The sequence below is a fragment of the Anabrus simplex genome, chromosome 9 (genome assembly GCF_040414725.1).
Source record: "Anabrus simplex isolate iqAnaSimp1 chromosome 9, ASM4041472v1, whole genome shotgun sequence".
Classification (NCBI taxonomy): Eukaryota; Metazoa; Arthropoda; class Insecta; order Orthoptera; family Tettigoniidae; genus Anabrus; species Anabrus simplex.
This window is the reverse complement of record NC_090273.1, coordinates 105,141,127-105,168,525: the sequence shown is the minus strand read 5'-3', so window position 1 is coordinate 105,168,525 and position 27,399 is coordinate 105,141,127. Positions and strand designations below refer to the sequence as shown.

General features: G+C 39.1%; 1 protein-coding gene across 1 annotated transcript; it reads right to left on the bottom strand.

Annotated features, from left to right (window-relative positions):
* Positions 1-648: 648 nt before the first annotated feature.
* Positions 649-27,235, bottom strand: LOC136881064 (facilitated trehalose transporter Tret1-like). The gene is made up of 2 exons (XM_067153673.2): positions 27,155-27,235; positions 649-5,778 (listed from the first exon to the last, which is right to left on the bottom strand). Exons 1-2 carry the CDS (start codon positions 27,219-27,221, stop codon positions 4,397-4,399), a joined length of 1,449 nt encoding a protein of 482 aa, XP_067009774.2. The 5' UTR covers positions 27,222-27,235; the 3' UTR covers positions 649-4,396.
* Between the last annotated feature and the right edge of the window lie 164 nt (positions 27,236-27,399).

Sequence of the window (27,399 nt, the reverse complement as noted above, 5' to 3'; positions counted from 1 at the left end):
ATTCCTAGGCCTTTCCTATCCCATCGACGCTATAAGACCTATCGGTGTCGGTGCGACGTGAAGCAATTCAAATTGTTTGGAAATATTATGTACTAAATACGCTAATTGGTTGCAAGTATCACTTCCAAGATTCTTTTGTAGACTTATCAAGAGTAAAAAGAAAAATATCTTATATGCTCAACTTGTTCTCTCACTAACTCAACTCTACTCATGCGCGTACCTCATTCTGCTTAAGAAGCTTTTCAGTAAGTCTTATTTCTTCTCCGTGTTCTGTTACGCCTAGTATTATGTCTTTAAAATACCAAAATATGATAATAAAATTATTAAAAATAACGCAAAATTCTAAAATATAACGCGAAATTCTTAAAAAATAACCCCGATTTCCACCAAAACATAAAACGTTAAGGACAGGTCCCTACCTATTAGATGTCAGAGCCAAGAAAAAAAAAACGGAGGTCGAGTGGCACAATTTTAGGTTCTTGATGACATTTCGTAATTTCTTTATGCGGTCCTAAACTATTTCCCGTTACTGTAGTTCATTAATACTATTACATATTTTATGAATATTACACATTTCACTGATATTTAATACATTTTATGTACATATTTCGTAGCGTAATTTGCTTTGATATTGCATACAAATCCGGGCCTAATTATGAGCAATGTGTGACACGTGAAGAGTACTCATTTTGAACGCAAACTGTACCAACGCAATTAAAAAACATTCATGTCGTTTATTTTGCTGCATGTGATATTTAAATGTAGTTGGTGCTGACGGTAAAACTATTCCAAGACTCTAACACGAATTAACAGCAAACTCGCGCATTCTAGTATAATATCATAAACTTTATATTTAGAGTCACAATATGCGACTTCTTGACTACCAAATTCAACAGTAATACTGTAATACTCTTCGTGAGTCAATATTAGAACGATCGGACTTTCAATATTTATTTTATTCAGTTTACTTTGTGGATGCTACATATGTTACTCTGAGATGTATTACAAATAGTGAACAATAATAATAATAATAATAATAATAATAATAATAATAATAATAATAATAATAATAATAATAATAATAATAATAATAATAATAATAATATAATTCGGAGCGTGAAATGTTAGATGTTTGGATCGTAGTGGTAGGTTAGAGAATCTGAAAAGGGAGATAGATAGACTAAACTTAGATGTAGTTGGTATAAGTGAAGTACGTTGGAGGGAAGAGCAAAATTTTTGGCCGGGCGACTACAGAATTATCAACACAAAATCAAACAGGGGAACTGCAGGAGTTGGTTTGATAATGAACAAGAAAACAGAGCAGTCGGTAAGCTACTACGACCAGCATAGTGAAAGGATTATTTCTGTTAAGACAGACACCAAACCAATGCCCACTACAATAACGCAGGTCTATATGCCTACTAGTTCAGCGGATGATGACGAAATCGAAAGAATATGTGAAGAGATAGAAGATTTAATACAGTATGTAAAAGGTGGCGAGAATCTAAATGTGATGGTAGACTGGAACGTAGTGGTAGGTCAAGAAAGAGAAGGAAATGACGTAGGATAATTCGGATTGGGACAAAGGAACGAAAGAGGAACTCGGCTGGTTGAATTCTTCAAAAATCACAATTTAATCCTTGCTAATACTTGTTACGAACACCAAAAACAACGGCTGTACACATGGACGTGATCTAGAAGGTATCAAATAGACTTCATTATGATTAGGCAGAGATTTAGAAACCAGGTGCTGGTTTCCAAAACTTTCCCAGGAGCAGACGTAGACTCTGATCACAACTTGTTGGTCATGAAATGCCATCTTAAGTTGAAGAAATTGAAGAAGGGAAGGAATCAAGTGAGATGGGATCTAGATAAGTTGATAGAAAAGAGTGCAAAGGATTGTTTCAAAGAACATGTTGCACAAGTACTAAATGGAAAGGCTGAAGGAACGAAGTAAAAGAAGAATGAAAAATCATGAAGAATGAGGTCAGTAGGGCTGCTGAAGAGATATTAGGAAGAAAGGAAAGATCAACTAAGAATCAATGGATAACTCTAGAGATATTAGACCTGATCGATGTACGACAAAAATATAAGAATGCAAAAAATGAATAGGTCAGAAAAGAATTCAGGCGATTAAAGAATGAAGTGCATAGGAAGTGCAGGACAGTTAAGGAAGAACGGATGAAGGAGAAGTGCAAGGATGTTGATAGTAGATGCTGCATACAGGAAATTCAAGGAAATCATTGGAGAAAGGAAAACTAGGTGTATGAATATTAAGAGCTCAGATGGAAAGAAGACAAGGCAGAAAGATGGTAGGAACGTATCCAACAGTTGTATCCAGGTAAGGACATAGATGATATGATTCTGGAACAAGAAGAGGCTGTTGATGCAGATGAACTGTGAGAACCAATTTTGAGGTCAGAATTCGACAGAGCTTTAGGATACCTAAATAGCAGCAAAGCACCTGGAATTGATAGCATTCTCTCTAAATTACTGAATGATTTAGGAGAAGCCAGCACTGTGAGGTTATTCCATTTAGTGTGCAAGATGTATGAGACAGGATAAGTGCCATCTGATTTTCGGCAGAATATTGTTATACCTATTCCCAAGAAAGCCGGTGTTGACAGGTGTGAAAACTACCGCACCATTAGTTTAGTATCTAAAGCCTGCAAAATTTTAGCATGTTCTCTTGCACAAGAATGGAAAGAGCAGTTAAAACTGAGTTGGGAGAAGATCGATTTGGCTACAGAAGAAATGTGGGAACACGTGAGGCAATCCTCACTTTACGCCCGATCTTAGGGGATCGAATTAAGAAGGGCAAGTCCACATACATGGCGTTCGAAGATCTAGAAAAGGCATTTGATAATGTTGATTAGACCAAGCTATCTGAGATTCTGAAGGTGATCGAGATCAGATACCAAGAATTATCTACAATCTATATAAAAATCAGTCTGTGGTGATAAGAATCGAGGGCTTTGAAAAAGAAGCAGAAATCCAGAAGGGGGTGAGGCAAGGTTGAAGTTTCCCCCATTTCTTTTCAATGTCTATCTAGAACAGGCAGTAAAGGCAATCAAAGAAGAATTTGGAAAGAGAATCACAATCCAAGGAGAGGAAATCAAAACCTTGAGATTTTCCGATGATATTGTTATTTTTTCTGATACTGCAGTAGATCTGGAGAAGTTACTGAATGGTAGTGACGTAGTCTTGGGTGAGGAGTACAAGATTGAAATAAATAAGTGCAAACAAAGGTAACGAAGTGCAGTCGTACGATGTCAGGTGATGCAGGAAATATTAGATTAGGAAATGAAGTCTTAAGGGAAGTGGATGAATATTATTACCTGGGTAGAAAAATAAATAACGATGGCAGAAGTAATGAGGGCATAAAATGCAGGCTAGCACAAGCAAAGAAGGTATTACTTAGGAAAATAAATTTGCTCAGTTCAAATATTGATGTAGGAATTAGAAAAAAAATGTTTTTTGAAGACTTTCGTATGGAGCGTGGCATTGTATGGAAGTGAAACATGAACGATAACTCGCACAGAAAGAAAGATAAGATAATCTTTTGAAATGCGGTGTTACAGAAGAATGCTGAAGGTGAGTTGGATAGATCGAATCACGAATGAAGAGATACTGAATCGAATTGGTGAAGGAGATCGTTGTGGCTAAACTTGACGAGAAGAAGAGATAGAATGATAGGACACATCGTAAAACACCCAAGACTTGTTCAGTTGTATTTTGAGGGAAGTATAGGGGGTAATAACGGTAGAGGTAGACCAAGGTATGAATATGACAAGCAGGCAGATTAGAAGAGATGTAGGATGCAACAGTTATGTAGATATTAAAAGTTTAGCACAGGATGGGATTGCATGGAGGCTGTATCAAATTCAGTCTATGGACTGATGACTCAAAAAACAACAACAACAGTAATAATAACCGTAATAATAACCGTAATAATAATAATAATGAACATCACCATCATCATCGCCATCTCGGCATCTCGCTGGACCTCTCTCCAGGCTTCCCTATCCTTGGCAATTGTCCATCAGTTCCTCTTTCCAAGTCTCTTCACGTCTTCCAAGACTCCATCAATCATTCGGAGTTCAGATCCTCTACAACTCGCCTTCCCTTCTTCTTTCCCCTTCTTCTTTATTCAAGTATTTCCTCATCGCTCATTCTATACACATACACTGCACATATTACTGTTAGTCTAGTTGTTTTAATTGGTGTCACAACGTCAGGTGATTTGCACAGTTGGTTGTGCTCTTCGTAATGTCTTATTTTTCATTCTCTCCTTCCTTCACAGAGCCATGCAATTTTCTCAATACCTTTGGTTTCATATGGCCCAAATTGGGACACATCAGTCTTATCTTGTTGGGTTTAGGAAGGTCAACCTAAACTATACAATCTTAGTTGTGGAGGTGTAAGTGAATTCGTCTACAGGTGAAGAAGGTCGTTTCCCATCTAATTCTTCTTGAATGGAATCTAATGAACGATCCTTCGTTTCTGGAACTTCAAATATGATGTATACAGTTCCCAGAGTACAAACGACCGCAAAAAGCCAGTAACATCCATACAAACCAAGAGACTCGCCGAGAAATGTAAAAAATTTGGCAACCAAAAAAGCAAGGACCCACACTTCCGTTATAGCTATTGATGATGCCAATTCGCGAATTTTGGGAGAGAATATTTCTGTAAGTAATACATACGGTATAGAACACATCCCGATGGCGAAAAACACAACGAAGAAAGACAAACATGTTACAGGTATCCAACCAACACTGCTTAGATCTTGTCCTTGCTCTTTCAAATAGAAATACAGTCCCAAACCTCCGAGAGAAACTGCCATAACGATATCAGACATCAGTAACAATATTTTGCGACCTGCTCGCTCCACAAGCAAAGTGGATATAAAAGTTCCGAAGACCAGCATGACTCCAACGATAATAGATGACACATTTGGTGATAAGTCGCTTCCAGATTCTTGAAATATTGTGACAGTGTAATTTAAAATTCCGAAATATCCACATAACTGTTGATTACAGAACAGTATCATTCCCATTGAAAAAGCACGGAAATTGCGTTTTGATGCAAATAATTCTTTGAAGGATGCCGAATTTGAATCTTCAGAATTGATTGAATTGTTAATTTCTTTTAATTTTTCCATTTCTTGAGTTATATCAGCATCCTTACCTCGGAACCACTGTAATGATTTTGCAGCTTCTGTTTGTTTTCCTTTTCTCATTAAATATATGGGTGTTTCTGGAAGAAAGTAAAATATAGCAAGGAATACACAGGGGACAGGAATGTTAATGAAGGAAACAATCTGGTAGGGGAAAAAGCCACCGATGATGTATGCAAAAAGGAGCCCAGTGTTGACGAATAGTACTATTTGTGAGCAGAGAGAACCACGAATTCTTTCCTCAGCTATATCCCGTACGTAAATGCTACTGACAACGAAACAGCCTGATGAACTGAAACCAACAATGAGTTTTGAAATGTAGAGTGTGGTAAGTGAATCTGCAAAGATGACGATGATCCAGCCAACAATGAACGGTATTGCCACCAGGTAACCGCCGACCTTACAGCCGTATCGTTGACAGATATACGAGTAGAGTGGAACTGCTGGTATTGCTGTAAGACCGAGCAGTGATGTTAGCCAGGAAGCTTCTTCGTTGGTGATGGGCCCGTTCTGAAGAGGAGAATGTTGAGACTGCAAGTATGGAACAGCATTTGCAGACCATCCCACCACTGAACCATAGGTGAAGGTACCAAGGTTCACTGAAACAAGCAGAAAAGTCTCATTGGCTATGTCATAGTATATTAATTTATAACTGTTCGATTATTCATTCTGCCGAAATTAACTTTGAATGAACACAATTATAAACTACCTGGAAGAGAAAACATATGGTAACAGTATTATACTTTTAAAAAAATTGGTTATAGACTCATCAAAAAAAATTAAAATTGAATGACAAGTTTCGTTCCTGAAAGGGCATCATCAGATTCTATTAACCGCGAGTGGCCGCTAGCCGTATTGCAGCACGAGTGGTCGCTAGCCGTATTGCAGCACGAGTGGTCGGTAGCCGTATTGCAGCACGAGTGGCCGCTAGCCGTATTGCAGCACGAGTGACGCACGTGAGACTTTCTCTCACATTAACCTTCATTTAAAATAAATGTATCTTCCACAACTGTGCGGGGCGTAAGACTGAAATGAGACGCAAAGTCTGCGTTATACATTTTAGATTTTTTTTAAATGAAATAATTATCCGTATATTAGAGAAACAAATTACTACTCAATGGGGATGATTCATTAGTTCAGTCACATGCTAGTACGTAATATTCACAAGAGTGCCGGGCTGAATGGCTCCGACGGTGAAGGCGCTGGCTCTCTGAGACCATTTGGCAGGTTCGATCCTGGCCCAGTCCGGTGGTATTTGAAGGTGCTCAGATACGTCAGGCGTAGATTTACTGGCATGTTAAAGAACTCCTGGGAGACAAAATTCCGGCACCTCGGCATCAGCGAAAATCGTAAATAGTAGTTATTGGGACGTAAAACCACTAACATTGTTTTTAATGTAGAACATCTGGAACAACATTTGGACTTCTTCCACTAGAGGCCAAGTCACCAGAGAAATATTCTTCCCTGAGATTTTCAACCGCCTGCAAAGTAACGTGTTGGTGTCAAGCTTTGAAATTACTCAATTTTTGACTGGTCATGGCAAATTTGGTTATTATGTTCATCGATTTGGAATCAATCGTCCTGATGGCTCCATGTGTGTCTGTGGATCCTTACAAACAGTGGATCACCTACTGTTTGAATGTGCTGCATTTGAAAGAAGAAGGCATCACTTGTACTCACATTTAAATTATTGCAACATTGCATTATCAAAACCTCTGTATCGTTTGTTTAAGAAGCCGTGCTGTTACAAACATTGTATTAACATCATCCACTTCATTTTCCGCCGATTAGATACATGAATTCATTTTCATTGTAAAATTGAATATGTATTTTACTATAACCCTAGTATACTATGTAAAATAGAGTTCCAAACTGCATTGGATATTCAATAATAATAATAATAATAATAATAATAATAATAATAATAATAATAATAATAATAATAATAATAATAATAATAATAATAATAATAATAATAATAATAATAATAATATAGAACATCCTAACAGTACCAATACAAATGCAAGAATAAAGCGCAATAGGTTTTCTCTCTAACATTTGAGTTAGCTGGAGTTCGTAACAGTGCTTATTACCCAGCATTTTTCCTCTCGACTTTAACGTAACACCAACGCCACTGGTAGCGCAATGAGAAAACCTCTCACACAGGGCGCACGAACTCATGCGAATCTTTTATTCTGGTTAGAGCAGGAGATGATTACCTTTCAAATGTGAATCGCCTTACAAAAATTACCAACTCAGCTAGAGGAGGGTACAGTCACCTCCCTTGCATCACTGAGAAGTAAACTCACAATACAAGATAATGTGAGAGAAAATCTCATATAGCGACCACTCGCGGGTTAAATCCCACTCAGATATTTAGAAATATATATTTCTGTTTAGCCCTTAAATGCACAGCATTGTATATGTGCAAAGGAGAATTTACTTCCTTGTTATGTCTTCTTTATAAGTTTTCAAGTGTTCATTTACTTCTACCTTGCAGATGAACTCGCTAAGTGTCGCTAGTGTTGCAAAAGAAAATAACATTTTATTTCATGATTTTTCTTGCTGATCAACGGGAGTGGTGAAAACTTTAAATATTTAAGTTAAAACAGTTAAAATGTTGCTTACCTAAGAGAATTTGTGAGCAAGGACATCCCTAAGATTGAAGTGTGGCAGTACCTGCAGTAATCATACAGCTTTATAAATACCGATGCGTAAAACATTCAAACCTCTTAACATTTTGACTGATCCAAATAAATAAATAAATAAAAACATTTTTGACATAAATATTTTTTTAAATACATTAATTATAATAACGTATTACTTTTGGAATGAAAGCCCATAATATTTGAAAGAAGAAATAAATTGTGCGTTTAAGGGTTAAATACCTAGCAACAAAGTGATGGAGGTCTGGAGGCTGAAATACAATACAGGGTAAATAATGGATGGACGAATTGGAAGAAATTGAGTGGAGTAGTGTGTGATAAGAAGGTCAGTTGCAGGATGAAAGGAAAGCTCTATAAATCTGTGGTGAGATCTGCGATGCTTTATAGTGCAGAAACTTGGCCGATGACAAAAGCCCGAGAGAGGAAGATGCAAGTGGCAGAAATGAGAATGTTAAAATGGATGAGTGGAGTTACAAGAAACTATGGAGTAAGGAATGATTACATCAGAGGATCAGTGAAAGTGGCACTCATAGGAAAGAAGGTTCAAGAAAGTTGGCTAAGATGGTATGGGCATGTGCAGAGAAGAGGGGAGGACTACGTGGGGAAAATAATTGGAAACCTGGAAATTGAAAGGTCAAGGAAGAGAGGAAGACGAAAAATGAGTGGAAACACAAGGTAGAAGGGGATCTAAGAGAAAAAGGATGGAAGAGGGAACAACATTGGATAGACATTTATGGAATCCATCAAAGCAACGCTGACCCTACGTGATGTTGGGAAAGGCTGAGAAGATGAAGAAGAAGAAGAAGAAGAAGAAGAAGACTTTAGCACCTTGAAATCTGGAACTTATGTTAATGACGTCCTACGTTGTCTCTACTAGATAATTTACTGCATTTTTATAACTAGCTCAGAGGCGCGGTTTAATTCCACACCGCTTATCTTTCAATTCTTTAAAGTCTAACCATCGGAGTCTTGGTCTCCCTCTACTTCTCTTATCCTCCATGACCGAGTCTGTTATTCTCCCATGTAACCTATCCTCCTCCATTCGCCTCACATGACCCAGTACCGAAGACGTTCTATACGTACAGTTTAATCCATCGAGTTCGTTCCTAACTTAGCTTTCATCTCCTCATTGCGAGTACCCTCCTGCAATTGTTCTCATCTGTTTGTACAGGCGATCATTCTCGCTACTTTCATGCCCTAACTTATGAATAGGGTACCCTGTGTCCACCCAGCTATCACTCCCGTCTGAAATATTAAAAAAAATGGTTTTATATAGTAGTCACTTCCGCCGAGGAGCTGAATCTTTCTTATAGAATACTGTTGACCGCAAGTGCGAGTCATTGTATAACTTTTTTGCACCTTAATTCACTCTCACTTACTATACTTCTTCTGTGAATCTCTCTTCAGACAGGTATCAAATGGACATCCTCCATGATTCTCTGTCCTGAGCATCTTGCTTCAGTTGTTCATAGGTTCTCCCTTGTTTGACATCTGTTAACATTCCAAATCTTCTTCTTCCTCTTCCTTTTCTTCCACCTAGTTTTCCCTCCATCACCCTCTGTTGAAGACAATTTCTATGTTGTATGTGACCCAACCAGGATATTTTCCTCTTCTTTATTGTTTTCATCAGGTGTCTCTTCTCTCCTACTTTTCTTAGCACTTTTAGCACTTCGTCATTTCTCACTTCATCTGACTATTTTATTTTTTCCATTCTTCTCCACAACCATACTTTGCTAATTGCTTTACGTCGCACCGACACAGATAGGTCTTATGGCGACGATGGGACAGGGAAGGGCTAGGAGTGGGAAGGAAGCGGCCGTGGCCTTAATTAAGGTACAGCCCCAGCATTTGCCTGGTGTGAAAGTGGGAAACCACGGAAAACCATTTTCAGGGCTGCCGACAGTGGGGTTCGAACCTAATATCTCCCGAATACTGGACACTGGCCGCACTTAAGCGACTGTAGCTATCGAGCTCGGTCAACCATATTTCAAAACTTTCCAAATACATTGTCTCTTTCTTTCTTAATGTCCATGTTTCAGCTCCGTATGACACTACATTCCACACAAAACACTTTGCGAACCTCTTTCTTAAATCAATAGGGACTGCTTTAGATGTCAAAAGCCCTCTCACCTTTCCGAAAGCTTCTTTTCCCATAGATATTTCTTCCATGTTAACAAACTTCCCAAATATCTGAATGACTTTTCTTGCTCCAATTTATTTCTCTCTAGTGTTATATGAACAGAAATCTCCTCCTTTGATATTCTCGTCATCTTAAGTCTTCCCAATGTTGATCTTCATTCCGAACTCCTTGCCCGCTCTCTTAATATTTTTCAACGTGACTTGCAGATCTTTTTCTGATTCCGCTAATACCGCCACATCATCTGCGTATTTTATGGTCTTTGTTGGTTCTCCACCCACTACTATGCTACCATATTTACTATACTACCATATTTAAAATCAATACATATTCAAATATATAGTATACAGTACTCTGATCGTTTCGAGATAGCAATACTCAGCAATACTTACAATTCTGAGTTTTCACAATATGATGAAACACTGGCTTCCAGCGATGGCAAACATTAAAGGTAGCCACTTCAAACCTTAATATTATTTGTTCTAATTTCAGAATTATACATTCCCTGCTAGTGGGAGTGATAGATTACACACACGGTAAACCCTGCCTGTAGTAAGTGGTGACCAAAAGAGGGCCCAGGGGATTTAATCTTGGGAGCATTGATCGCTGACAACGGCCCCCCAGCTGAGTCTGGCATTAATTTCTGTTATTTTTCTCAAGATCCTCGGCTTCATCTTTCCTATTTAGCCTCCTTGAGTCAACTCTTGTTCTTTTAAAACCCCTACTGTACTAGATTCTCGAGGCCTAGGGAGTTTTTCATTTTCATGGCCTTCATTTTGAAGCTAGCGTAAATAGGATTTAAGGTATTTGATGAGGCCACATTTAATGCTGCCATCGATGTTTCATCAATATTCATTACATTTTTAAAACTTAGAATTGGAAGTGAAATATAAACGTCTCGGAGACTTGGTGCGGGTTTGGCCTAGTTTTACAGTCGAATGTTCTTCCTCTTTGCGCAGGGATTTATTCACTATTGCGTGTTTCTCTGGCGGTTGATAACTTGGTGTGTTGTGTGTATATAAAGGTAAATACAAACACCCACTTCCCCCGAGCAAGGGGAATTAACCGTACGCAGTTAAAATCATCGGCCCGGCCGGGAATCGAACGCAAGTCCCTCTGAACCGAAAGCCAGCATGCTTGCAATTCAGCCTAGAAGGCGGACAATAATAATAATAATATTGTTTTTACCCCCCACTATCTACTTTCTTGACGGTTTTCGGAGACGTCGAGGTGCCAGAATTTTGTTCCACAGGAGATCTCTTTATGTTCCATAAAATCTACCTACACGAGGCTGACGTATTAGAGCATTTTGAAATAGCACTGGACTCAGACAGGACCTAACTTGTCAAATTGAGGTCAGAAGGCCAACATCTCAACCGTCTGAGGCACTCAGTACGGTTTTAATAATAATAATAATAATAATAATAATAATAATAATAATAATAATAATAATAATAATAATAATAATAATAATAATAATAATCGGAGAATATCAGGCACGATTCAGACCAGGTTAATCGTGTCCAGAGCAAATCTTGAACCTAAAGCTAATTCTAAAGCATTAACGAATTTGTAGCAAAAACTTAGTCGGTACATTTGTTGATTTCAAGAAAGCCTATTATTCAGTTGGTTGTGAATCACTCTTCCAAATATTGAAAAAAAACAAGGTTTAGACAAGAAAACACTTCGTATCGTATCGTAATCTGTTTACCCTCCAGGGTTGGTTTTTCTCTCGGACTCTGCGAGGGATCCCACCTCTACCGCCTCAAGGGCAGTGTCCTGGAGATTCAGACTCTGGGTCGGGGGATACAACTGGGGGAGGATGACCAGTACCTCGCCCAGGCGGCCTCACCTGCTATGCTGATCAGGGGCCTTTAGGGGGATGGGGAGGTAGAAAGAGATAGACAAGGAAGAGGGAAGGAAGCGGCCGTGGCCTTAAGTTAGGTACCATCTCGGCATTTGCCTGGAAGAGAAGTGGGAAACCACGGAAAACCACTTCCAGGATGGCTGAGGTGGGATTCGAACCCACCACTACTCAGTGACCTCCCGAGGCTGAGTGGACCCCGTTCCAGCCCTCGTACAACTTTTCAAATTTCGTGGAAGAGCCGGGAATCGAACCCGGGCCTCCGGAGGTGGCAGCTAATCACACTAACCACTACACCACAGAGGCGGACAAGAAAGCACTTGCAATCATAAAGCAGTCACTTTAATTTCGTGTGGTTATTTCTAGCCGAGTGCAGCCCTTGTAAGGCAGATCCTCCGATGAGGGTGGGCGGCATCTGCAACGTGTAGGTAATTGCGTGTTATTGTGGTAGAGAATTGTGTTGCGTGTGGTGTGTGAGTTGCAGGGATGGTGAGGACAGCACAAACACCCAGCCTTCGGGCCATTGGAATTAACCAATGAAGGTTAAAATCCCCGACCCGGCCGGGAATCGAACGCGGGACCCTCTGAACCGAACTCTTCAACTGCGTCCTTGAAAAAAATGATACAAGAATGGCGAAAAGAGAAATTAGTCCACAAAATTTTACCAACCAATAAGTTAAATCAGAGGAAAATTAGCGATATACTGTCTAGCATTTGGAGACGACCTAGCAATTTTAACCCGAGTCATTTCAACAGCACAAAATCAGATTTACTTCTGAAAGAAATAGCGGAAGAAGTTGGCCTTCAGATACACGACCTGCAACAGACAAGCGCCAAAACACATGGAGAGAAAATATGGCAAAATTAAACGCCTATCACAATTTAATACCTTGGTGAAACAATTCAGAAAAATGGACTCGAAACAAAAGCCGATACAGTTATATGCCAAAAGAAGGAAACTGCATATTGAGTAACCCAAAATATCTACCAAAAAAAAAAAATGTATCTCCAACCATACACAAAACAAAGACGTTACAATACAGTCAATAAACTAGAACGTCTTTTTGAAAAATATAAAAACGCTTATTTTGAACGGGAAAGCAGATATTGAAAACACCGAGCTCGATAGCTGCAGTCGCTTAAGTGCGGCCAGTATCCAGTATTCGGAAGATAGTAGGTTCGAACCCCACTGTCGGCAGCCCTGAAAATGGTTTTCCGTGGTTTCCCATTTTCACACCAGGCAAATGCCGGGGATGTACCTTAATTAACGCCACGGCCGCTTCCTTCCCACTCCTAGCCCTTTCCTCTCCTATCGTCACCATAAGACCTATCATGTCGGTGCGACGTAAAGCAATTAGCAAAAAAAGATATTGAAAACATTGAGGAAAAGGAACGCAAAGCCATAAAAGTTCTAGGCCCAAAACTCGCCGACGAAAAATACCGACTCAGAGCTAGGCAGGAAATCAAGCAATACACAAATATTCACAGTGACATTAGAGAACGCAGGTTAGGATTCTACGGACACGATTAAAAGAATGCACAAGGCAGACTTTCAAAATAAACAGACGAATTCTATGAAAACAAGTGTAGTGTTAAAACAGACACAATGAAATGGATTGGGGAAATGAAAACCGATCTGAAACAGGCAGGAATTACCCCAGCAGATGTCCAAAACAGGGTAATTTTCAGATCCAAAATTCACAAATGGCAAGTTGAGCAAGAGGAAAGACCAAAGATGAAGACTGAAACAACTGGTTTGAAGGTAGAAAGGAAGCCCATAGTAAAAGAATGAAAGAAATATGGGCACAAATGAAGTCAAATGTACGCCTCTAAGTACTTGCGTAGTCCTAATATCTTTATTCGTATAATAATAATAATAATAATAATAATAATAATAATAATAATAATAATGATGCGAAGAAAAAGCAATCCACTCCTTCGAAAACCTACATGAAATTGCAGTCAAAACAGGACTTTAAATATCATATGAAAAAATTCAGTACATGGGAGGAGCATCTCGATGAGCAAGCTATGATGACTAAATTTGGACACATTTCTCAAGTAAATAAATTCAAATACCTTGGAGAAATCATTCAACCTTCTGGATTAAATCGTGAAGGAAATAAGGAAAGAATTACTAAATTACAGACAGCATATCTAATCACTTGGAACACATAACAAAAATTCATTATCCAGTATGGATGAACAGTCATCACACAAGACTTATTCATACTGAATTGAATTCCGCTATGAGCATAATATCTGGCACAATTCGATCTACGCCAACTCATTGGCTCCCGCTTAAAACTGGAATAATGCCATCTGATTTATGCAGATCCACCGCTCTCATCAACGAATTTAATATAATCTTAAGGAAACCCAGTCTGCCTGTACATGAAGATCTACAAACTATATATATATATATAAACAGATTACGTTCACGCCATGCAACTTTACGTAACGCCTTAGACATGGTTGCTAGAGGCCACAACCCAACTACAGAGTGGAAAAGACGGTGGGAAGCAGCAACGGAGATGCACCTGCACAGTTTGTTCTCGAATGGCAAACTTCCAAATGGATTCCAGCTACCACGTAAAACATGGTCTGCTCTGAACAGAATAAGAACAGGCCATAGCAGTTGCAGAGACATGTTGTTTAAATGGAACAAGTTGCCGACACCCGCGTGTGACCATACACCATATTGTCAAAGAGTGTGAAACGCGGGTATACAGAGGCAGCAAAGTGGATTTTCTGATGGCAACTCCAGAAGCAATGCAGTGGATCAATGATCTTGACATTCAGTTGTAAGGAGTCTTTTCTTGTTCATTGTTTTCTTGTATGTAAATATGTATATACTTTACTAGCAAATGTACCCGTGCTTCGCTACGGTATTCTACATTGTATACGGATATCGACGTAAATACTGTGCGTGCAGCAAATGAGATTGTTTTAAAATTGCATATCTCTTAGCCTTATCCGAGAAATAGCATGGGGAGATACACATACGTTGTTTCCAATGTAAAGTGAGGGTTGCGGAGTTGTGATGATAACGCCAGGCTCACTTGCCTACTGCCATTCAGAATCGAGTTGGCAAGTTTACATTATAATTGCAGGCCCCAATGCCTACTGCGCGGTCACAATCGATTTGGGGAGTTTTTGTTACAATGACAGACCCATTTCCTACTTTCAGACAGGTTACAGTTGAGGAGTTTTTATTATAATACCAGGCAACTTCCCTACCACCAGTCAAAATTGAGTTGTGCAGTTATCATTATAATGACAGTCCCTTTTACTGCTGCTAGCCAGCTTACTGCCAGTCACACAGAATTAGCGAGTTTCCATGAAAATAGCAGGCCACTATGCCTAATGCTAGTCAAATTTTAGATTGGAACATTTGTTTATAATGGCGGGCACCCTGGCCTAGAGCCAAACACAATAGAGTAGGGGACTTTCGAACAAAACTGCATGATCCCTTGCCTTCTGCAAGACAAATCGAAAAGTGAATTATTCATTAAAATGGTAGGCCCTCCTTACTAATGCCAGTTACACAGGAGTTGGAGAAGGACCCCATTCCTACTGCCAGCAGTCAAAGTCGGTGTAGGGAGTACTGATTACAATAGCAGACACATCCTTTCTCGATCGCTACAAATCGACATCAATGAATATATACAGATGGACATACGAAAGTATATGAATGTTTACAATATTGCAGACCTTCATTTACAGATTAACTGCTGCTAAACGGTACGTCATATCGACAAAGGATTGTACCGTAAGGCGCAGTATTTAGCGATATAAATGGCTGGTCCTATGATATTTTCTCGCATCTAATCTATTCATGGGTCAGATTGAATCAGAAACGTTGAATAGGTTGAAATTTGTGTAAGAATATCTTACATTGAATTACTTTTCGGATAATTATGTGACATAGCATTTGGCTCACATATGGGTACTGGGTGGGCCAATGATCGTGTAGAGTTTGATCATACTATCTTTCCTGTAAGTGATTGAAATGATGCACATGAGAAGAAAAGGTTTAGAAATTAATTTCCATTAAGGCAGGTAGATTTCCATTAAGTTTGGTTGTGTGTATTTTGAGGGAGTGCAAAATCACGGTTTCGGTTTCGTATAAACCCCCATTAGTTCAGGGATTTAGAAACGATATTTGCGCTAAAACCTACCCAAGGAGAGGTGGATTCTAAATATGAAGTTTGGTGGAAATATATCCAGTAGTTTTCAAGTTATAGAAGGACAGACAAACAGACAAACAGACAAACAAACAAACAGACACTAAAGCTAAAAATGATGCAGATGGTCATTATTACACCTGAAACGGAAAACTGTACGGAAATTTCGACAAAATAATCAATGTACAGACACACGGTCGTCACGATTTTATTTATATAGATGACGGATAAGCATGAGCACGTTGAAAAGTGCAGACTTCCACTTCGAGATTCATATCTCCTAAACGGTTTATGATATTAAGAAACGGTTTGCGCCATCAGACGCCTCATTTATCGCTCTACATGTTTATTTCTAAACCATATCCTCGTATCTCCCATATTAAGGGGGTAAATTGAGTTCACATTTTGAATAGGGTGAAATTTGGGTGCATTTTTTACATTATAAGTTTTGCCTACTTATGTATAAGGTAGAATTATGAAATTTGGTACACATATGTCCCTTAATCGTGCCAATGTGCGAACCCAACGTGATGATCCTCTCATTCTTATAAGTGTGTCAAACAATGAAATATACTTGTAAAAATCACCAAATTTACGAACAATCCAGAAATACGGCCAAATTTAACGTATAAGGGAGAGAGATACGACAAAATGTCACAGGACCAAAGTTGTAGATCACTCCGAATTGAAGGGACATTGTTCCATCCGTTTTGTGATACGACTTACCGTTTAGCCAAAAAATAGCTCAAAAGGAATGTCTGCACAGTCATTAAAATTGCCTCCATATTTCGATATCTTTGGGGGTAGAAAGTGAAAAATTTTAACATCTTGGAATTTTCCCGTCGGTTAGGGACCAAAAGCTATAATTTCACCAAATTTCAATTGTCTACCTCGTCTGGCAAGTTGTGCCGCCATCTTGATTTGGGGGGATAGGGGATAAAAATGAGGAAATTCCCGAAAATTATTAAGCCCACGAAACCTATAGGTTATCGTTTTGGATATACTATACGACTGTGTTCTTATGCTGAGCCAAAAATTTGAGCCCCCCCCCAGCGTGCCCCCTTCAGGGAATTTTGAGAATTTCCGATTTTTCTAGGGATCCTGGGGTCATCAGTTTCCCTCGTACCAAGTTTCAAATTTCTGACATTTCTGGAAGTGCCTCATTAATTCACGCCTTTTTTCATTTTTAAATATTTATATATACATCGCTCCAGCCCGACTTGCTTTTATATATATAGATTTCTGTACTCAACTTCATTGTATGGGGCATACGCTAAATAAATAAACAAATAATTATTATTTCGGAAAACAAAACAGTAATACAGTAATAAAACCTGAAGCATTATACGCATAGGAAACCTTAATCATTGGTGATAGGTCACTCATAAAAGATATAGAAAAGCAAGAAAGAAAAATGGAAAATGTTCGGCCCAGTCTGCACAGAGGGAGTATGGATGAAAAGGAAATTTCATAAAATTTATTGTCATACTGAAACAATCTCAGATACTATCAGGTAAAGGAGGTGGTCACATTTTCAGAATGAACAATGGTAGACTGACCAAAATAATTCTAAATCTTGCCCTCACACTGAAAGTCAACAACAACTGGCTAAAGGAAATAGAATTGGATCTTCAGGAAACCAACATCAACCAGGAAACTGTAAAGAACCGATCTGCTTTCAGAAAACTGATAATAATCATTGTTTCGCGGAGCCAAAAGCTAGAACTAATAAAACCTGGACAGAAGAATTTCAGTAAGAGGATGCAGAGATTTTGAGAGGAGAAGAAGGCAAAATCATCAGCTAAGTAAGTTCAAGCGTGCTCCTCAGTTGCGCATAACGATGTGAAAGTAATAATAATAACAACAATGCTAGTAATAATCGTGTGAATCAGGTCATCGCGTTTTTCAAACACATTCAGTAAGACGTGTTTCTCAATTATTTCTTTCCTATCGATTTATCTAAGACGCACTGAAACATCAGACGGTAGAACGCTGGCCTTCTGAGCTCGATGAGTTGGGTTCGATCCCAGTCAATGGTATTTGACCAGTAGAAAAATTCCGTCAGTTTGAAGTCTTCAAAAACCATAAGGCCAGGCGCACATAGTACCACTAGCCACCGCGACTGGTGGCGGCCACCTGTGGCTAAACAACACACATTTTCTACAACCGCATCTCATGAGCGAAATGGACTCTGATACGGAAACTTTGCTCACAGTGCCGGCATAAACGATAACAACACCGTGTTGCGTACATCCAACATTGAGAACGCGCGGCTCTGAACTTTGGCGCGTGGGTTGGCGATCACGGGACCCTCAGCTGAGTCCTGGCATTGCTTCCACTTGTGTCAGGCTCCTCACTTTCATCTATCCTATCTGACCTCCCTTGGTCAACTCTTGTTCTTTTCCGACCCCGACGCTATTAGGTTTTGCGAGGGCTAGGGAGTCTTTCATTTTCACGCCCTTCGTGGCCCTTGTGTTCCTTTGGCCGATATCTTTATTTTTCGAAGTGTCGGACCCCTTCCATTTTTTCCCTCTGATTAGTGTTATATAGAGGATGGTTGCCTAGTTGTACTTCCTCTTAAAACAATAATCACCACCACTGAGAACGCGCGTCGTCACGACTACTTTGCGATGCTTTTCGTGCAGATTATGATTGTGTTATATTATTCATAAGTACAGTCGAACCTTGATATCTCGAACCTCCATTACTCGAATTTTCAATATCTCGAAGTAACTGAAATTTCCCGGTTATTTGTCCTATTCTTCACGTGTATTTATTTCTCTGTTACTCGAAATTCGGTTACACGTAATTTCTCGATTTCTCGAAGCAAACATTTCCTCGTTTGAAGCGAACAATACTCTGTAACTCGAATTTTGTGCAACACAGCATTTGTAGTTTGTGAGGAACATTTAACAAGTAATGAAAGGTTTACAATGAAGATGGGAGTTAATATGACGGGAACCGTAAAACTAAATTTTCTACTAACCTGAGAATTAGTGACCCCTCGCTGTTTCTCGGGTGTGAATTAATTACCGGTCACGAACAAAAGCAATCCCCGAAGACAAGCTCCATTTACGAATCTCGGCTGCGTGGTATTGACGGGAAGTTTCAACGTAAAGAGAGAAAGGATTAACAGTAACAAAGGAGACTAATAGATTTTTTCAAAGGTGTTAACCGAGGTATGTTTCATGTTTCACTACTGTATGTACTGTATGCTGTCTTCTAAAAAGTAAAGTGATGATGTAGAATAGAGTTTGTTTATATATTTTTAAGGGGAGAGACCTAGCTCAACACGGGGAAAATAGGCCAATATTCATTCGATTGTTATATATGCTACAAACATAGTTAACAAATGCTGCACATACCCCAGGATTGGCATGCTTAAGAGCAATCAGAAGCAACTTCAATAATGTCAAAATTCTAATTATAACATTTTAAAATAAAATGTTCAAAATTTCCCGCCTTTTTGACAATATATCACTGTTTCCTTCATAACTCTCTTACTGATTCACGGATAATTATGATTTTTTCAGAGTTTCCTCCCATAATGTTGTACTACAATCTATACCTCAATCAGATCAATAGGATTTAAATTCGATTTTATATAACATTTTTATTTAAAAAGCTATTAATATTTTCTGGTGTTCGGAATAAAAACGCGACAAAAATCCAAATCACAGTCTATGTTAATGATTGAGGTTCATTTTGTAGCTGGAGTTTTGATACACGCTTTAAAAAAGGAAAAGTACGAAAATTCTTATAAACTTGGAACTTATAAGAAAAACAGTGATATACTGTTAACAAGGCAGGAAATTTTGAATATTTTATTTTAAAATATTACAATTATTAAAATTTTGACATTATTGAAGTTGCTTCTGGTTGCCAGGAAGCATGCCAATACTGGGACATGTGCAGCAATTGTCAACAACAATTGTAGCATATTTAACAATCGAATGAATATTAACCTATTTTTTCCTTTGTTAAGCTGGGTCTTCCCCCTTAAATACCTTTAAAAATAATGGATTCAATATAAGCTCGTAGAGAAAATAATATGATTCAATTATGTACTATTCAAGCTCAAAAACGGTATTCTCTATATATCGAAATTTCGATAACTCGAAATAAAATGTAGCTCCCGAGGTGATTCCAGATATCGAGGTTCCACGGTTTTTATGTTCCGTTGTTGAAATTCTGGTCGCCTCATGTGAGATTTGTGCTGGTCAAAGAGAAGGCGGGGCAGTTTTTTCTCCGGGTACTCCGGTTTCCCTGTCATCTTTGATTCCAGCTTCACTTTCCAGTATAATTTTATTTCATCTGTCAGTCATTAACCATTGCCTTAGAGGAGTGTGACAGGCTTCGGCACCTGGCACAATTCTATCCTCACCGCTACAAGCAGTCGCGGCTGCTTGTAGGTACGGCACGAGTAACAAGCGTTAGTCGTGATAAACAGTGCACGCTGTTTGAAATAGATGAATTATTATTGTCAGGCCTTGAGAGTTGAGACTGGTGCATAAGCAGCAGCCATGCTTACCCTCCGCACCCCTGGCCCCTGTTTCATAAAACATCTTTCACTATTTTTATTAGTAAGAAACCAATAATATTAGTAATTAATTTACCGAGCTCGAAAGCTGCAGTCGCTTAAGTGCGTCCAGTATCCAGCATTCGGGAGATAGTGGGTTCGAACCCCATTGTCGTCAGCCCTGAAGCTGGTTTTCCGTGGTTTTCCAATTTCACACCAGACAAATGCCGGGGTTGTACCTTCATTAAGGCCACTGCCGCTTCCTTCTCACTTCTAGCCCTTTCCTGTCCCATCGTCGCCATATGACCTATCTGTGTCGGTGCGACGAAACGCAAATAGAAAAAATTAGTAATTAGTTTATGAGTCAAAATTATTAGTAGATATTCCTTATAATATTAGTATATTGTTCCATAGACATAATTAATAATAATAATTATAATTTCGTGTGGCTATTTCTAGCCGAGTGCAGCCCTTGTAAGGCAGACCCTCCGATGAGGGTGGGCGGCATCTGCCATGTGTAGGTAACTGCGTGTTATTGTGGTGGAGGATAGTGTTATGTGTGGTGTGTGAGTTGCAGGGATGTTGGGGACAGCACAAACACCCAGACCCGGGCCTTTGGAATCGAACCCGGGACCCTCTGAACCGAAGGCCAGTACGCTGACTATTCAGCCAACGAGTCGGACAACATAACTAATAAAAGTTACTCATATTATTGAGATTATTTCCATGAGTGTATTTTGACTCATAATCCATATTATCAGTGAAAGCAAAATGAGTGGTATTTTAATATTTTGGCATAAAATCGTGAAAATCAGTGAAATGGTCGACTGTGATTTAAATCGGGATGAGGAACGAGTGTAGGTATTCACCGTTCAATAAATGGTAGGCCAAAAACAGCCTGTACTGGTATGTAACAAACATATAAATACAATGAGAAGTTTAGGTTAGGTTACAGAACTTTTGAGTATTTGCTTGATAGAATTGGTAATAGAATGTTCCACTGCAAGGAATGAAGCATAAGCTCAAAACAGCAGCTTCACATTTTACTTCACGGGTTGGTGGTGATACAGTATCATTGTGTTTCCCTAGTGCAGTTCTGTTCAGAGACTCCAGCTATCCTTTAAAATCTTGGCTTATACCACCAGTAAACTAATATGATGGTGGTGATGATCATTGTTTTAAGAGGAAGAACAACTAGGCTACCATCCTCTATATAACACTAATCATATAGAAAAATGGAAGGGATCCGACACTTCGAAAATGGAGGTATTGGCCAAAGAACAATAAGGGCCACGAAGGGCGTGAAAATGAGACTCCCTAGGCCTCGCAATCTAATACCGTCGAGAAGACAAAAAAAAAAAAAAAAAAAAAAAAGAAAACAAGAGTTGAACAAGGGAGGTCAGATAGGATAGATGAAAACGAGGAACCAGACATAAGTAAGTGGAAGCAATGCAAGGACTCAGCTCAGAGCCCTGTGGTCACCAACCCATGCTGCCAAGTTGGGAGCCCATGGGGCCCCATTTAGTTGCCTCTTACGACAGAGAGCGGATACCGTAGGTGTCATTCTACTGCCCCCACTCACAGATTTTGCTAGTCCATCTCAGCAGAGATATTTAATAGTAGGCCTACATAAAATAAAAAAAGTAAAAAGAACAAGGAGAGTTATAGTGTGCAAAAGGCTGCGAATAGTTGACGCTTTAACTCAATCATTTTCCCCAAAGAAACTTTCTTCTCTCACATTATTTTCATTTCTTTTATCCATTTTCATACGAAGCAAAGTCACAACAACGAAAATATCAAGTGAGCATATCGAACATATGGATCAATAGCCTGTTCTAGTCAAGCACTAGCCTGCTGCAAGGAACAAACACAAATCAAGAACATATGCAACGGACCGATTCTAACCTCCATTTGTATCAGCTAACTAATGAACTAATATTATGAGTGAAGATATTTTAATAGTCATGTGAAAATCTTTATAAAACAGAATTTGGTTAACTAATAATTATTTTTATGAGTTCTAATATTATTAGGTAATTTTACGAGACAGCGCCCCTCCTCAGACGACCATGCGGGCTTCCTTCATTCAATTTCTGACCCTGTCGAATGACTATTTAGGTGAGGTAGTGGGTGTGGAGCAAGGAATGCCGTGGCTGACGTGAGGGACTACGGTTGTAACACACTCCGGCCACAACACTGCGGGAATGGCCGTTTCTCGCTTCTCCTGGCAGCGGTTGACCATTAACAATCGCAGACGCCTAAATTCCTTCGAACCCTCAGCCGAGAACACCCCTTTCTTAACAAACACTTGCGTGATCCACATCCCCCTTCCCTATACGTTATCCAGACTCCTCTACATATAATGGGAAACCACGGAAAACCATTTTCAGGGCTGCCGACAGTGGGATTCGAACCTACTATCTCTCGAATACTGGATACTGGCCACACTTAAGCGACTGCAGCTATCGAGCTCGGTGGGAGAAAAAGGAAAAGAAAACACTGTATATTGTACATAGCATTATACAATATTGTAATTGCAAAGTATTGTAATGGTCAACTGTTTGGTAAAGGCATAGAACATCTGTGTATTTCTTACATCTACTCTTCGTAACATTTCACATACCATACAAAAAAGCGAAGTCATCTCCGTACAGGCCATGAAGGCCCCTTGAGTGGTGGAAGGCTTCCACTAACCGTAACCTCGGCACTTAATGGGGTAGCGTGGTTAGCTGTAAGCCCGGCTGCCTTTGCCCCCAGAAATTAACTTGGTACTCATTTTTGGTGTAGGATGAGTGAAACTTAGGACCATGTGCACCACCCGGAAGTAGAAATCTCGTTTCTTACATTTTTCAACTTCCTGACGGAGAATCGAACCCCAATCAACAGAATTGTAACGTATAATGTATGCAATGCCAAGTATCAAAAATGTAACTCGAAAAACCGTCAAAAATAGTTAATGGGAGGTAAAAACAATTAACATTACTTGTTATTCAAAAACGTAATATATAATAACGTATATTAATATAGGTACCAGGTATATAACCCTTAATGTTAAAATAAAATATAAAAAAAAAGAACAGAAAAAGAAAAGAAAAAGGACTTAGCCCAGTGGTTGAAATCCCCTTCAGGGAGGGGAATGACTTTTAGATGATGATGATGGCGTAAAATCAAACTGCCTGCACATGGTAGCTCAGGATAGTTATTATTATTATTATTATTATTATTATTATTATTATTATTATTATTATTGGCAGAGTATCAGAGACATAGTCGAGTATTTAACCTGGCTGAGGTATTCGATTTTTGAGGGACGGTCATAAATTTCCTCATTTATGTCGTTGGTGATGGGACATTAAACGTCACCCCACACAATTAAGTCAACTCTGTCATAGGAACCATCAAGTAGAACTCCACCTTCATCGATAGATAGCAGCACGATTTGAGTGTCAAAACTGACAGGCAGGTGGCCTGTATGTCGCCAATTCAAAAGATCTGCAACTCGGTAGTTTAGGGCATACGATTATTACTTTGAATTATTATTATTATTATTATTATTATTATTATTATTATTATTATTATTATTATTATTATTATTATTATTATTATTATTATTATTATTATTATTATTATCTTTCTTTCTTTCTTTCTTTCTTTATCTGTTTACCCTCCAGGGTTGGTTTTGCCCTCGGACTCAGCGAGGGATCCCACCTCTACCGCCTCAAGGGCAGTGTCCTGGAGTTTCAGACTCTGGGTCGGGGATACAACTGGAGAGGATGACTAGTACCTCGCCCAGGCGGCCTCACCTGCTATGCTGAACAGGGGCCTTGCGGGAGGATGGGAAGATTGGAAGGGATAGACAAGGAAGAGGGAAGGAAGCGGCCGTGGCCTTAAGTTAGGTACCATCCCGGCATTTGCCTGGAGAAGTGGGAAACCACGGGAAACCACTTCGAGGATGGCTGAGGTGGGAATCGAACCCACCTCTACTCAGTTGACCTCCCGAGGCTGAGTGGACCCCGTTCCAGCCCTCGTACCGCTTTTCAAATTTCGTGGCAGAGCCGGGAATCGAATCCTGGGCTTTCGGGGGTGGCAGCTAATCACACTCACCACTACACCACAGAGGCGGACTTCTTCTTCTTCTTCTTAATTTTCTTGTTGTTTTAAAAACACATTTTAAAACCAACACATAACATGTTTTCGGCGATGCAAGAAAGGGAAAGTGCTAGGATTTGGAAGGTGGCCTTATTAAGCTTCTTCAGTGACGGCTAGGTTATCTATGACAGCTGTTGGCAGAACTGTGGAAGATCAAACCAGCCTTCGGGCTGAATACCCAACATACATACATGTAGTGTAAAAAATAGGAAACCAAGGAAAACCATCTTGAGGGCTTCCAATAGTGGGGTAAGAGCCCACATATCCCGAAAGCAAGGCCACATACAGATGAGCCAAACCGCGTAGCCAACTCACTTGGTATTATTATTATTATTATTATTATTATTATTATTATTATTATTATTATTATTATTATTATTATTATTATTATTTGACCTTGCTGGCAAGATGTAGTGTTTACAATTATCTATGTCTTCTAGTATGGGATAGAGCAATTTACTACTTTCATTGACCTGTCTCAGTCTCATCCTTGGCTTTAACAATACGAAAGTGACCGAGGTATGAGCGATACTAGTAATAACATTCCTTATGCAGCCAGACCCTGTTATGAATGGTGTGAAATTATCGTTCATAGGGTCGGTTGGTACGTGCATTTCAGTGGGCTTGGCAGACTGATATGTAACAGCAACTTCTGGTTCGGTGAAGAAAGCAATGGGAAACTACCTCACTCCTCCTTTCCTTAGTGTGCCTCTTCAGTGACGCCTAGGCTATGTATGACAGCTGTTGGTGGAGCTGTGAAGGATGAAACCAGCCTTCGGGCTGAATACCATATACATATTATTATTATTATTATTATTATTATTATTATTATTATTATTATTAATTTTTTTGATTCGTTGTGCCCAACTGTGGAGCGCGTTTGAACTTATTTTGCACAAGCTGACAAAGAAAATTCTAAATCTAGCTCTAACCCTGAAAATCCGCAACAACTGGTTAGCAGAAATTCATGAAGATCTACAAGTAATGGGTATTAAGGACGAAACCATTCAAGTTAGAATGAAATTTAGAAGCTTAGTAAACAAACATAAATTTGCAGAGAAACCAACAAGAAAAAATACACGCTGGACAGAAACACGCAGAAAGGAACACAGTGAAAAAATGAAGAGATATTGGGAAGAAAAGAAGAAGAAACATTATTATTATTATTATTATTATTATTATTATTATTATTATTATTATTATTATTATTATTATTATTATTATTTACAATTTTCTTTACGTCGCACCAACACAGGTCTTATTGCAATGATTAAGGTACAGTCCCAGCATTTCTTTAGTGTGGAAATGGGGAACCACGGAAAACCATGTTTTCAGTACTGCCGACAGTGGGATTCGAACCCAGTATCTCCTGAATGCAATACCTGAATGCAATACCTGTTTTCAGTACTGCCGACAGTGGGATTCGAACCCAGTATCTCCTGAATGCAATACCTGGGCAGCCCTAAACACACGGCCAGCTCACGCGGTGATATTATTATTATTATTATTATTATTATTATTATTATTATTATTATTATTATAAGACTGTCATTCAAAAGAGAAACTTATTCCAAACTCTTCTGTATTAATAATAATTTTAATATTATTGCTTTTTTTTACGTCCCACTAATGTTTTACGGTTTTGGAGTCGCCGAGGAGCCGGAATTTCGTCCTTTAGGGGTTCTTTTATGTGCCAGTAAATCTAACAACACGAGGCTGACGTCAGATATCACCGGATTGAGCCATGATCGAACCTGCCAAGTTGGGGTCAGAAGACCAATGCCTTTGTCGTCTGAGCCACTCAGTCCGGCACATCAGAATTATTGGAGCTTCTACAAGTTTTTCTGAAGAAGTGCACAGAAGGATGAACTCATTATAGCCACACTGTCCCGATTCATAAATCAGACGTCACAAACACTGAGTACGTGGGTTTCTTGTCAAAATATGCAAAACCAATTACAACAACAACAACAACGATAAAGAATGACAGTAATTTACGTCACACTTCCACGACTATCTCAGCCGTCTTCTTTGAAATGGGAACAGAAAATAACTCTGAAGAAATTTGCCTTCAAGTGAAGAAGACTCTAGAATCACAAAGTGTGCATGTTCTTAAGAAAACACTATAATTTTTAAACTCACTCATTTTCTGGTTCCATGGCTGTGTGGTCAATGTCTTGACCTTCCGGCCTCGGCGCACTGGGTTCGTTTCCCGTCTGGGCCATAGGATTTTAATTGCAAGCGGTTATTTTGCTTCGTCTAGGGATTGGATGTTGTGCTTTTCTCGGTATTCCTGCAACTCACACTGTATTGAACGTTATCATCTAGTACAATAATACGCACTTTCTCACACACGGCAGACGCGACCCACTTTCCTTCCAGGACCTGCCTCAACTTCAATAGCTATGCGAAAAGAAAAAAAAAACCACCACCACCCGCAAACATAGTTTTACCTATGATTGTTGCCAGGTACTGTCGAAAGCTGGATTTTAACTTCGTAGACTGGTTCGCCGGTGTCATGGAAGGAGTATCCATAGCCGTTTGTTGAATAAGTACTCAACATACAAAACATTCATCCTCTTTTATAGCGAGTTAGTCTGATGAACTTTGAACACTTGTTTCACGACACTACTGTATACCGAGGCAAATAAGATAATCCTTTTAGAAGGTAATACTGCTCCAGTTTCAGATTCCTTTC